Consider the following 12,504-nt stretch of genomic DNA (forward strand, 5'->3'; position numbering starts at 1 on the left):
AAGATCGGGGAATTTTAGAAATGCTCCAATTGTGTTGCTGTTCCCCTTAAACACAACACAACATGCCCTGGAACTACTGGTTTGACCTCTGACCTAGAATAATCACAGATACCATCAAAGGCAGTGAACAACTGATGGAAAATTCCAGCCTGAGCCCGCCATAATTTGGAATAACACAATTTTACGACTTACACAGCAATTTCTGTCAGAATACCTTTTTCCTTTGGTAGATTGGAATTCCTTAAAATGCTGAGAATCAAGCGACTGCTAATGATGAAGATCCTGATGTCTTGCTATCTCATGGTCAGTGCCAAAGAAGAAAATAACAGCTGATGAGTAAATGTCAAATACAAGCAGTTTTGAATTGATCTGTTACTGCAAACAAAATCTGCCATTTATTTATTTTGGATTTTTTTCCCCCCTTTCTCTCAGTGACCAGGACACATACCCACATCCGGCTTCCCATCCACAGACACGGCCCTGTCCATAGGGATGCCCTACCAAGCCAGAGGTAACACGGGGACTCAAACCGAAGAGCCCCGTGTTGGTAGGCAACGGAATAGACTGAAAATCTGCACAACTTTGCCGTTTACAATACCACTGCACATGTCGCCTTACAGACATTCTCTATTGTAGCACACTGACCAACAAAGTACACCCAAAGTCCGCACCGACTGTTTTTGCTCATATATATTCTGTTCTTGCACTTTGATTTCTCTATGTACTTTCACAAGTACTTAGAGAAACAAACATTTCATTATGAGAATTAGTGTAAAATTTAAGACAAATATACTCAAAACTTGTAATGGCCTACTGAGCCAAAGAATAGTGTTGCTATACGAGAATGGCAATGTCTATCAACCGTTTCGTGTTTGATTTATTGCAGCACTTTGGACATTTGACTATCTCGACAACCGATGACCTTTTTGCAACCTGGCATATAAACAGCTTTCATTTATATCATCAATAACAGCCTACCTCTGTCATATTAACACCTGATGTAAAAGATTTGTTCAGTTAAACCTTTGTCCAGCCATTTGCTATCAAATTAAAAGCACTAGCTGTAATAACAGATGGTTTGAGAGAGATGCAGGGGATAGATAAGAGGTTGTGGCAATTCAAATAGACAATCAGCTCTGATTTTTCTCGCTTCACCCTGAGAGCGTGCACCTGGCTCACAACGTGCAGACATCCAGGCTCTTGATGAGCTCACTGACGGCGTCTGACAAACTTCAAGCACAGCAAGAAGGGCAATTTCATCCAATCAGGACCAGCCCCTGCTTGTGATTCCAGCTTCTTTCGCTCATATAAACAGATTTTGCCTGAGAAAATCAAGGGCTAAATTCTTTTTATTTCTTCTCTCCAAAATCTGTACTGATGAAAGAAAAATTTGAGTTTCCACAGCACTGCCACAGTCACCCCCAATCTCAGCTCTTGGAAACCTGATTTCCACAATCCTACATGTTCATTTGTGTGCTGCAGGATTATTGTTAAACAAAGGCATTGTATTTAATAAATTTGTTTAAATTCTCCTCTTTATAGTAGGTAAGTTATCAAAGTTGTTCCACTATTGCTGTCAACTGTGTATACAACTTTATGACAAGTTTAAATTACATTTTTCATTGATGGGAACAGTTTAGGACTGGAATAAAGGGGTATTAGTGATTTAGTACTGCAAAGAAAGAGTTTGAGTGTACACTTGGAGTGACAGTCAAAGTCTGGTCCAACACACTTCTGGTGTGGACTCTATTATACACTATCAAACCAGTGTTTGGTTTGATTTCCAAAATCTGATTTTAAAATCCTACATTTACATGTATATGTCCATTCATCCTGCAATCTCTGAAACACAGAAGATCCAGTCTGAAACTAATGCCTTTTCAACAACCAATATTTAAGGTTAACAACTGTCGTTTTGTAAAAGTCATAATTTTGTCACATTTGACAGACAGTATTTCTATCATTTTGGAACAAAGTTCCTTTTTTTATTTGAACGCCTTCCTGTCTAAAAGTGCTTCATTGTTAATATCAAGTGATGCAGACCTGGTGATGAAGGTTTTGTGGAAAATCTACTTCATGCACAACTGTGCCTGGTATATGTCAATGTAGCTTCCTTCCTATTTGAACTTTTCAACTTCCCTGTCCCCTCCCCATTTTCTTCCCAAAAATTACTTCAACTTCTTCTGTTATCAGAAAGGTTTTGATGTCTAGTGCAATTTCATTTTAATAGCCATTTGCATGTATGCAGTCATGTTGATGGTATGCATCATTTTCCGTGTCAGTGTTGCATGACCACATCGCACGATTACATAATCTAAGTAAAATTATAAACGTTAATTAAAAATCTTCTTGCTTACAACACTGGGATTATCTGGTCAGTGTCAGGCATGTTTTATCGATTTGTACTGGCCCATTCAAATCAGTTTGACGTCACGTGGATATATATATATATATATATATATGACCTAATATATTTGAGAGTAAGAAATGCTTTGTGTAAAAAGCGGCACTTTAGTAACTGATGATAAAGAAATGTGCCTGAAGAATTTTCTCTCTCTCTCTCTCTCTCTCTCTCTCTCTCTCTCTCTCTCTCTCTCTCTCTCTCTCTCTCTCTCTCTCTCTCTCTCTCTCTCTCTCTCTCTCTCTCTCTCTCTCTCTCTCTCTCTCTCTCTCTCTCTCTCTCTCTCTCTCTCTCTCTCTCTCTCTCTCTCTCTCTCTCTCTCTCTCTCTCTCTCTCTCTCTCTCTCTCTCTCTCTCTCTCTCTCTGTCTCTCTCTCTCTCTCTCTCTGACTCAAAGTTTAATGTTTAACTGCCCTGCCCTCATGAGAGGGAGGAGAAAATCCCTGTTGGCTGTTTGTGAGCTAGGCTGAGGTTTGGTTCCAGCAGACGAGTAAAGCCACCCTTCTTTTCACCAGGATATGTTAGGGCCACCGGTGATCCTAAATGCTTATAAGAAATGGTAGAGGCGGACCAGGTTCGGGGCCAAAAAAACAGACTTTCAGCTTAAAAACACTGAACCTTCTCTTGGAGCAAACTAGAATCTACAAACCTAATCCTCTCCCATGAAAAATGTATCATCAGATTACATTTCTGTGGTGATTTGGTGTTTATCGACGTCTCGGATAATCTCAAAAAATCAGTGATCATTTTGGATGAAGCCAGTCTCCCATACATGGTTTTATCACCAAAACCTCCTCACCGATCAGGATCTTGGCTGTTCCATCTAATCGCAGGGACTGTGCCCACGCAGAACTGATAAGGTAAGGGGGAAAAAAATCAGTAGTTGGAAATCTCAGCTCGCTGCTCAGTTACCATGAATGGGGAAGCAGAGATAGCAGATGAGAAGGACTGGAGGGAGCTTGAACCGAACTACCCAGTCAAAGTGTTTCTGACTGTCCTCTACAGCCTTATCTTGGTAACAGGAATTCTGGGTAATGCAGTCACGGTCAGAGTTACGCAGGTGCTACTGCAAAAAGGCTACCTGCAGAAGAATGTGACAGACCACATGGTGAGCTTGGCATGCTCCGACCTCTTGGTCCTCCTTATCGGTATGCCTGTGGAGCTCTACAGTGCCATTTGGTTCCCCTTCACGTCCGCATCAGGCGATATTTCCTGTAAAATCTACAACTTCCTGTTCGAGATATGCAGCTATGCCACCATCCTCAATGTGGCCACACTTAGTTTTGAGCGCTATGTGGCCATCTGCCACCCACTCCATTTCAAAACTTTCACCGGAAGGCGTACCACCTCCCTTATCACCTTAGCCTGGTTGGTTTCTGTGGTTGTAGCCTTGCCATCACTGTTTGTCACGGGAACGGAGGGTCACATTCCCATTCGCTCAGACAGGCCTGCTCAGAATTTGACATTCTGCACAAACCTAAGGGAACAGTGGGTGATGTATAGGACCAGCATCTTTGTGGCTTTCATTGTCTACATGGTGGTGTTGGTCTGTGTGGCCTTCATGTGCCGGGCTATGATCTTGGTGCTATGGAAGCCCATGGGGTCTAGTGGAGCCAATGGAGCAGGAGGTCCCAAGCATGAAAGCTCAAAAATGAAGACGGCCAGGAAGCAGACCATCATTTTTTTGGGTAAGTTTTTAGTTTATTACCCCGAAAGATGGCTTTTCCATCAACTAACAGGTGTCAAAGAAATGTGGAATGTGTAAAGGGCTCTTGTTTCATAACAGCTCTTTGTGTGTGTATTTTTTTCTTTGTATGTGGTTGTGTGTGTGTGTGTGTGTGTGTGTGTGCATATGGGTGTGAGGGTAACTTTAATAGTATCTCATAAAAAAATCGAAAGTGATGACTGAAATCGCTACTTAAAGGATGATTTTCCACAGTTGTTTGTTAGGCTCACAGTGTGTGTTTTGTGTGTGTGTGTGTGTGTGTGTGTGCGTGTGTGTGTGTGTGTTTTGTATGTGTGTGTGTTTGTGTGGGTGGGTGGGAGTTTGTGAGACATTGCTAAATTGCTAGAACTGCTTGAGCCGTCTGGTTATGTCTGACAGACTCTCCATCTGTTTGCTCCAGGTGTAAAACCATGGTTCTGACCCTGTCCCATGAGTGGCAATGCGAGACACAAGTCAAAACTGCCTTTTCAACGTTATGAGCATTCAAGTGATTGATTTTACACACAGCTTTTGTTCAGGTTGTGTTCTCAATTGAACCCAAAGCAACAGAGTGTACATAAATCAACTTGCCACTGTAAGTTTTGTTTGGCAAAGTTTGTCCTCAGAACTGTTGAACCTTGAGGATAGATTCACAGCCGTTCAATCCTCCACAGTCCCGTAGCCATGGCATTCTGCCAAGGTGCAGGGATTAGAATTGATACGAAATGTTCTGTTTTTTAGTGAAAATGAAATAAATGTGTACAATTTACTAGATGCTCCACCATTATATCACCATGCTGAATACATTATAAATGCCGTTAAGAAAAGCTCAGAGGATTATGTGCCTCAAGATGGTTACCGCTCTGAGTTTGCTTCTCAAACGCATAAGCCAATGAAGAAGATTGAGATTATCAATTTTAAGTCCTGAAGCCCTTTTCATCTCAATGCTACTAGATGTAGTTTGCTGAACTCAGAATCCCCATTGCTGTCCTTTGAAAGTGTTATCTGTTTTCTTGAATATTACTCATCTCATATAACTTTGTAATTGCAGTCGCCTGTTGTTTTTTTGTCATAGCAGTGACATGTATTAGCTGCAGCTTCAAATTCAGTGCTATGCTTGGGTTCCATTTTTAACTTGGTCGTTAATCAGTAGATACTTATGGGATTCCTATGGTCATTTAAATTAGAACCACAGACTTTACTTGTCATTGTAAGCTAGCTTGAATTTGATGCATGTGCAGTCTTGCTGTAATACTGTCACTAGCATCATTCCTACAATGACAACAAAAACCCAGAAACTACTTGCATCACACCCCTCTGTAAAGAAAAGTAGCCCCGAACCTAAGGCAGAGTTCAGAACTATGTCAACTACTAAGGTTTTTTTTTAATATATAATATAATAAATCACTTTGATGTGAATTCCTATGATCAAGTTTTACCAGGATGCTCTTTGATCAGGTGTTTTATAGCTCCATATATTGCCAGTCAAAAGAGTCCGTTGTGCTTCAGGATGGCCAAGGATAATTTAAATGATGCCAAAGCAAGAGACCACAGTGACCAGGTTCAAAGGGTGGACACCAGGCAAGAGCTCTGGCCCCCATGCATAATTTATTAAAAATACAACAGTGCCAAACTTAAAGTTAGCCTGACACTAAGCCCAGTCTTCTCTTTTAATGCCCATAAGCAACAGTTAAACACAGTGTGACCCGGTTTTCCCAAACACTCTTGAGAGTGCCTCTCAAGAGTGGTGTCTGAATCGTTAGCTCATTCTACATACTTAAACTATGCAATGTATACTGCATAGTATTGGGCCACACTATTCGGTATATAAAATGCAGCACCGCACACTACATACACTTGGCAGACTCATATCCAAGCAGAAGTGACTCTTGGTAACATCAGGAGAAGAATTTCAGAGCTCACAATTTAGAAGAGTTTTGTTGCTTTAGCTCATAACTACATAATTGCAAGGTATATATCACCAAGGGCGTCAAATGCAATGCTAAAAACACATTTTATCATGAAATTGTAAACAATACATTTTTATTTGTCAATGCTGGCTGCCCCTCATCCTGCTTCATTGTCCAAGATATTGCTTTGGAAAAAAAATTCCCTTTGCCAGTCATGTCCATGGAAACAATAAAGTGCAAAAAAATTGTGGGATGGTTTTGATCATTCAGTGATCACAAGCTCTAAAGTTAATATTAATATATTGTGAAATAATAAATTTATACATATACAAATAATACAAATTTGTCATGTTGCCGCAACGTATAGCGACTTTCATTTTGCATGTTTTACACAGTACCTCTTTCTGCTCAATATCCCTGAGCTTAAATCCAAAATATCGCCATATAACCAAGGCTGGATTAGTACCCCCAGGGGCCCCTGGGCACTGAAGTTCATACCCCCCCCAAACACACACACACAGACACACACACACACACACACACACACACATCACCACACCCACCCCACGCCCCAGCCATTAAACCCCACCTTAATTATTTTGAGTTTCCAGTCAAGCTGGCATGTCAAATCCACCAGACCATAATTGAACACCTATTGGTCAAAGGCTGAATAACCAGTCCAGCTGAGCAGGTATGCCTATACATTTCAACAGACCAAGTACTGCCATTTCACTCACAAATCACAAGACAAGGAAACAATGGATTAAATCATCCCAAGGCAGTGTATGACTTTACACTATGGCAATATTTGTGTTCACAGAAAACCACCCAAGCAGACAGCACAAGTTATTACCGATACATAATAATGTGACTGACTAGGAATAGGCTTACAACAATGCCATCCTAAGGTAATCACACAGCACAGTTGAATGCAGGTTTCAAAATAAGTCCCACTAAGTGAGGTAGGCAACTTCCCACAGAACTGCAAAAACCAACCAATAATGAACTTGACAAACTGACTCCAATACAATATAACAGCATCACACCACAGTGATACAATATACATGTTCCATCCAACCATCCATTATCCAAACCGCTTATCCCGCTCTCAGGGTCGCGGGGATGCTGGAACCTATCCCAGCAGTTATTGGGTGGCAGGCAGGGGGACACCCTGGACAGGCCGCCAGACCATCACAGGGCCCAATATGCTTATCAAATAAACTCATCCACAAAATACACAGCAACACACAATCACAACAGATAATGCTGCTCAATGCACAGACAACATAATCAAATGATTCTTACCTTTAGACGTTCTTCTTTCTTGACTTTTTCTTTGCAAACTCTGTGATCAAGTCCTCAAAATCCTGCCACTGCAAATGTGCTTGAAGAAACTGTTTGGTCATCCTTGTCTTTGTCCGTTTCCTCTCCCGTTTTTGTTTTTTGTTTTTTTACTCCTGGCAGAGGCAGTGTGTCGCTGCTGGAGCTAAAGACGTCCAGGCTAACGTTTTCGTTGTTAGCTAGCTGAGGCTGTGCATTGCTGCAACCGATGGTAGACGCTTCCAGGCTACCGCTACTATCTGCTAGCTCGACATCCTCTATCGGAATGCCCTCTTCTTCACTTTGTTTAGCTTTTTTTAAACGACTATTTGGAGGGACTTTTTTTCTTTCTTTTTTTTTGTGCCCGCTTCTTTCATTTCCGTTTCCTTTCTTTTCTTTCTTTTGGCAGCCTCGCTGGGCTTTTGGTTAACGCCGTCCATTTCCTGCTGCTTGGCAATTTTTCCCCGCACACTTCTCACTGATACAACCTAACTGATAGTGGGTCAGGTGAAAATTAATTCCACTGTTTTTAAGCTTGACTTGGCTTAAGAAAAACTGATCTTGAATCTGCAATGTAAACCACCTGCTCTCTGTGCCCACCCATTTTGACCGTTAGCCAATCTATATATAACAGTGTATTGCCGCTTGCTCACCAGTCACCACTTGCCCAGCCACCCATCTCCCCAATATAGTAATCGGTATCCACTTTTTCCTTCTTTCTGATCAGCACGCAGCGCACCGGATAGTCATGTGACCGTAGACTGCGCACGCGTCACTGGCTAAAAAGCGACTGATTGGTCATCTCTTAATTATGGGCGTAGATATGCAGACTACAAACAAACAGACGTTGACACTTGCACATTTTTGTTATTTAATTAAATCGCAGCCCTTTGCGGTTATATAATTGCAAAGGCTGACATTGCGATTGCAGCACTAGTTTGAATCACAGCATGGGACTTCATTCTACACCCTTGCTGCTCTTGCTTCCTCCCCTTTTTCAACCTTTTTTCTGACTTTTTCTGACTTTTTCTGTCATATCTAATCCAAATGATAAAATTAATCAAAATTTATTTGAAATACACAGACCGCTCACTCTTAAAAAATGAAATTGTTATGTGTAGTTAGTCTATTCAACTATCATAAATGATTAAATTTACTGAGCCTAATCATCCGGCATTTAAGCATGCACTTACTTAACTGTGAAGTGTGAGTCATTTATCATGTACAAAATGGACCTATTGACCTTTGCTTCTAATATCTTGAAACTATTCCAATTTTATCAGATTCTGATTATGGATTTATTACCTTAACTTTAAAACTCTGTCTGTGTTATTATACAAGAAACACGTGTTCTTGGTGTGTGTGTGTGTGTGTGTGTGTGTGTGTGTGTGTGTGTGTGTGTGTGTGTGTGTGTGTGTGTGTGTGTGTGTGTGTGTGTGTGTTGTGCCTATGACTGATTCATTGTACTGCTGTAACATGGGTATTTATGGGATGCATTGTTGTTGGGTGCTGTGCTGAACTGTCTCTGTCTTTTGCCATGTCTGGAATTTTTGATAGATACATACAAATTGTGCATACAACCTTGCTGTAATTGTTTCCTGTAGAATGCTGCCTGGAGAATGTCACTTTTCAAGCCCCTAGAGGGTTTTTAGGCAATTCTCTGTCACATTCTCTTTCCAATAATATATTGTATCTTTTTAAAATTTTTCATATTTGTAAATTAAGAAACAAATAAACAAAGCCATATACCATATGAAACAAGTGTGGTAAAGAAATAAGCCACACAAAACCAAAAAAGGAAGCCACAGAGCATCCATGCTGTCATCTCTATTTATACGCCCTGTTATGTTCTTAGTCTGTATATTTTCATCTTCACTAAATCTATGCTCAGCCATTTGAAAGAATGGCAGTCTCATAAGAGTCAGAGATGCCATCTTAGCTTCCATTTCCATCTCAGCTCAGTGCCTGCTTGAAGGTAAATACTCATCTCAGGGAGGCAGAAGAACCGTGTTGAAACTTTGGAAAGGAATTGATTTCACAGCCATGCAGCCGTGCATGGCATTTATGATTACTTCATGTAAGCTTCTTTAATTGGGGGCCAAGCAGCCAAGCAGCCAAGCTGCGTAGGCATCCTAAGTGTTTCTACTTTTTCTTATTATCTTGGGTGCAGATCCCGGGTGGGTGGTGTCCCCTCCAACTTCTTAAAAACATGAAGTGGTCCTCCCCATTAAATTATTTCTATGTATTTTATAGTATCTGACTCCACTTTTGGAATAATTTACACATAAACACAACTGAAATATACCATTAGCCTTTTGGAAACTCACACCCATCTAAACGGTTGGCTGATGTAGATTATAACTATAGCTGATTACAGGATACCCACACACTACAGGGCGTCCAATAAGAGACAGAGAGATGGAGTTCAAAACTTAAAAGGCGAGCTCTTCACCGCAATAAAACCTTCTGAAGGTTTTATTTTTATTTTTTATGTATCCCGCTCAGTGGTCTGAACCGTTGCATATACTAAACTATGTGGGAATTTGGGAAATAATGTTAAGGGCTTAAGTCATCCTGATACCTTTGCTTGCTACTGGACTACGCTTCCAAGATTCAATCTCTGTAGCAAGTTGAGTCTTCAGTGAGTGATTCTAGTGGCTGGTGTGGCTGGGTGACAAGACATCTGACACAGGACACAGGACAACATTTTTGTTCAAAGATAAAGTGCACCCCTCAGCAGAATAAAAGGTTTAAAAACATGACCAGACTGTGTTTGTAACTGCCTCACATCGTCAGTTGGGTTTCTAGTTTGGCACCTTTTGGCTATTTTTTTGTTTTTTGTTCCTACCTATATTATAGTAGTAATAGAGGCGGAACTAATTTCTGCCGCTCTAGTGTTCCGCACGTAATTAATAAAACGAAACACCTTTCAAGCGAAACGCAAAACGCGCCAAAATAACAATAGCAAGACCTCGGGCAAGAACAAGGACGAAGCAAGCAAGATTTAGCACCTCTTAAATAGTAAGCAGCCTACGAGGTATGTTTGAATTTAACTTCATTTCGTTGTTTTTTTCTATGACATATATAATGCCTAATTTACATATACTATAAAGTGTCAGCTCAATATGGTACCTATTGTATTGCTGTAAGGGAATTAAGAATTGTGAATACAAGAAATACATACATTTCCTTTATTGTATATTTTTTTCTTTTTTTAACCCAGTTCTCACGGGTTGGTCCAATAGAGGAATAAAGCCCCGTTTTTTTTAACCATGCCTCACGTCTATTGCTGGAGGGAGCTATAGTGTTTACCACCGCAAGTGAATTAACTTATCCCCAGCCAGATCCATATTTAAGTTAGCTTGCTAGCTAGCTTGCGAGCGAGCTTTGCATTGATCATAGCTGTAAAATTTCCAATAACAGCAAGGGCGTGTATTTGTTTGAACAGCGTAGCGCACCCGGCCTTTGTTAGAGACAGGCCATTATTTGGGGCAGGCATTTACATTCTGGTTATTTTAATTTAAAAAGTCGGAGACTCACTGGTGACTCACTGGTGAATGTTTAAAGTAAATGTGGAAGAGCTACATCTTACATGTTGTAGTGATATAATGCTATGTACATCCACTGGAACTACACTAGGTGTTATGTACTACCCGGACTGTTATTATGGTTACACCACGACCATGTATAGTTATTACGTCTGCCTACTGAGCCATGATTAAACCTGAGTTCTACAACCCGGTGTGGTCATTGATCCTCTACCAATACTACCCCAAGTATTACTTCATGGCGGTAGACGTAATAACCATACATGGTCGTGGTGTAACCATAATAACAGCCCGGGTAGTATATAACACCTAGTGTAGTTCCAGTGGATATACATAGCATTATATCACTACACATGGTAATGATCGTCTAGCTAACATGAATGTTTACTTAGCTGTTTAAATGTGTGCCGGCAATCATTAGCTAGCGACTGTGAACTGTGAATCTTTGCTAACGTTAGAACCTTTAGTAGCCCACATTGATCATTACGGTATATATAAGCGTTATATTAGAGTTGAGTTAAAGTATATTAATTCCCTCAGTGTGTTTGTGTGTGTGTGTGTGTGTGTGTGTGTGTGTGTGTGTGTGTGTGTGTGTGTGTGTGTGTGTGTGTGTGTGTGTGTGTGTGTGTGTGTGTGTGTGTGAGCGAGCCAGGTCAGGGTTTATCAAAACATGGCAGAGAAAAGACTAAAGGTCAGGACATATTTTTGTAGGCTCAAAATGCCACTGTTTAAGTAGGAAGACCCCTCTAATATTACAAATACTAGTTGATAAAGTCCTCATAGAAAATGAATGAAGGGCTAATCAATAATTGTGCCATTAGACAATAACAGTAAATCTGTTTGTGGAAGGCAGCAGCAGCAACACAGAGACTGGACAGAGATGGAGCGTCTCAGGTAAGGTTTCACAGTTGTAGTCTTGAGAAAATTCCATGTTTGTGCCCCCCCCCCTCTAAGGTGTAATGATATATGCGCCCTTGCCTATTATTATGTTTCCTCGTCTTTTTTTTCTTCTCTTGTTGTTGCTGCTACGCTGTCTATGGGAGCCTCGAGAACCGTGAGGTAAAAAGTTGTGAAATTTGGCACACGTAGTGGGGACAGTCCCATGATTCTTTTCAACAACTTGCAAGTCTATGCCTTGAGCGCCGTAGCGCCACCAACGGGTCAAATTTGGAGTGCGTGTAACTTTTGAACCGTATGAACAATTTTTGAAAATGTGGTACTGTTGGATTCCTTGAATGAAGCAGAGTTCAACACATACTGTGATGTCAATTTCCACCAATTTGATTTTCCGCTATATTGAATTTTATGAAAAAGATTTAAAAAAAATTCATAGGCCACACAGTTTGTCCAATTTTCACCAAATTTTCTACAGGTGATCTTCAGACCAAGCCTCACAAAATTTATCCTATAGATTTTTGATTTTCAAAATCGTTGGTGACTATTGAAGCCAATAAAAATTCGTGGCTAAGCCGCCAAACAAGATATGAGGTCATATCTCAACAACTATTGACACCAAACTTGGTATATGGACTCGGGACCCCTTCCTGAGGTCGTGCAAAGAATTGTGTCATTTGACCAGTGTGGGGCGCTGCCATAAGCAAAAATGCATTTTTCTTATTGA

General features: G+C 40.7%; 1 protein-coding gene across 1 annotated transcript in view; it reads left to right on the forward strand.

The window, feature by feature from the left end:
- Positions 1–2,902: 2,902 nt before the first annotated feature.
- The window catches only part of gpr39 (G protein-coupled receptor 39), a 54,758-nt gene continuing 45,156 nt past the window's right edge, over positions 2,903–12,504 (forward strand). The window contains exon 1 of the mRNA XM_056289697.1: positions 2,903–4,088. Coding sequence (XP_056145672.1) covers positions 3,314–4,088 — 775 coding nt within the window. The 5' untranslated portion in view covers positions 2,903–3,313. The remainder of the gene's footprint in view (positions 4,089–12,504) is intronic.

The sequence above is a fragment of the Lampris incognitus genome, chromosome 11 (assembly GCF_029633865.1).
Source record: "Lampris incognitus isolate fLamInc1 chromosome 11, fLamInc1.hap2, whole genome shotgun sequence".
In the NCBI taxonomy this organism is placed as follows: domain Eukaryota; kingdom Metazoa; phylum Chordata; class Actinopteri; order Lampriformes; family Lampridae; genus Lampris; species Lampris incognitus.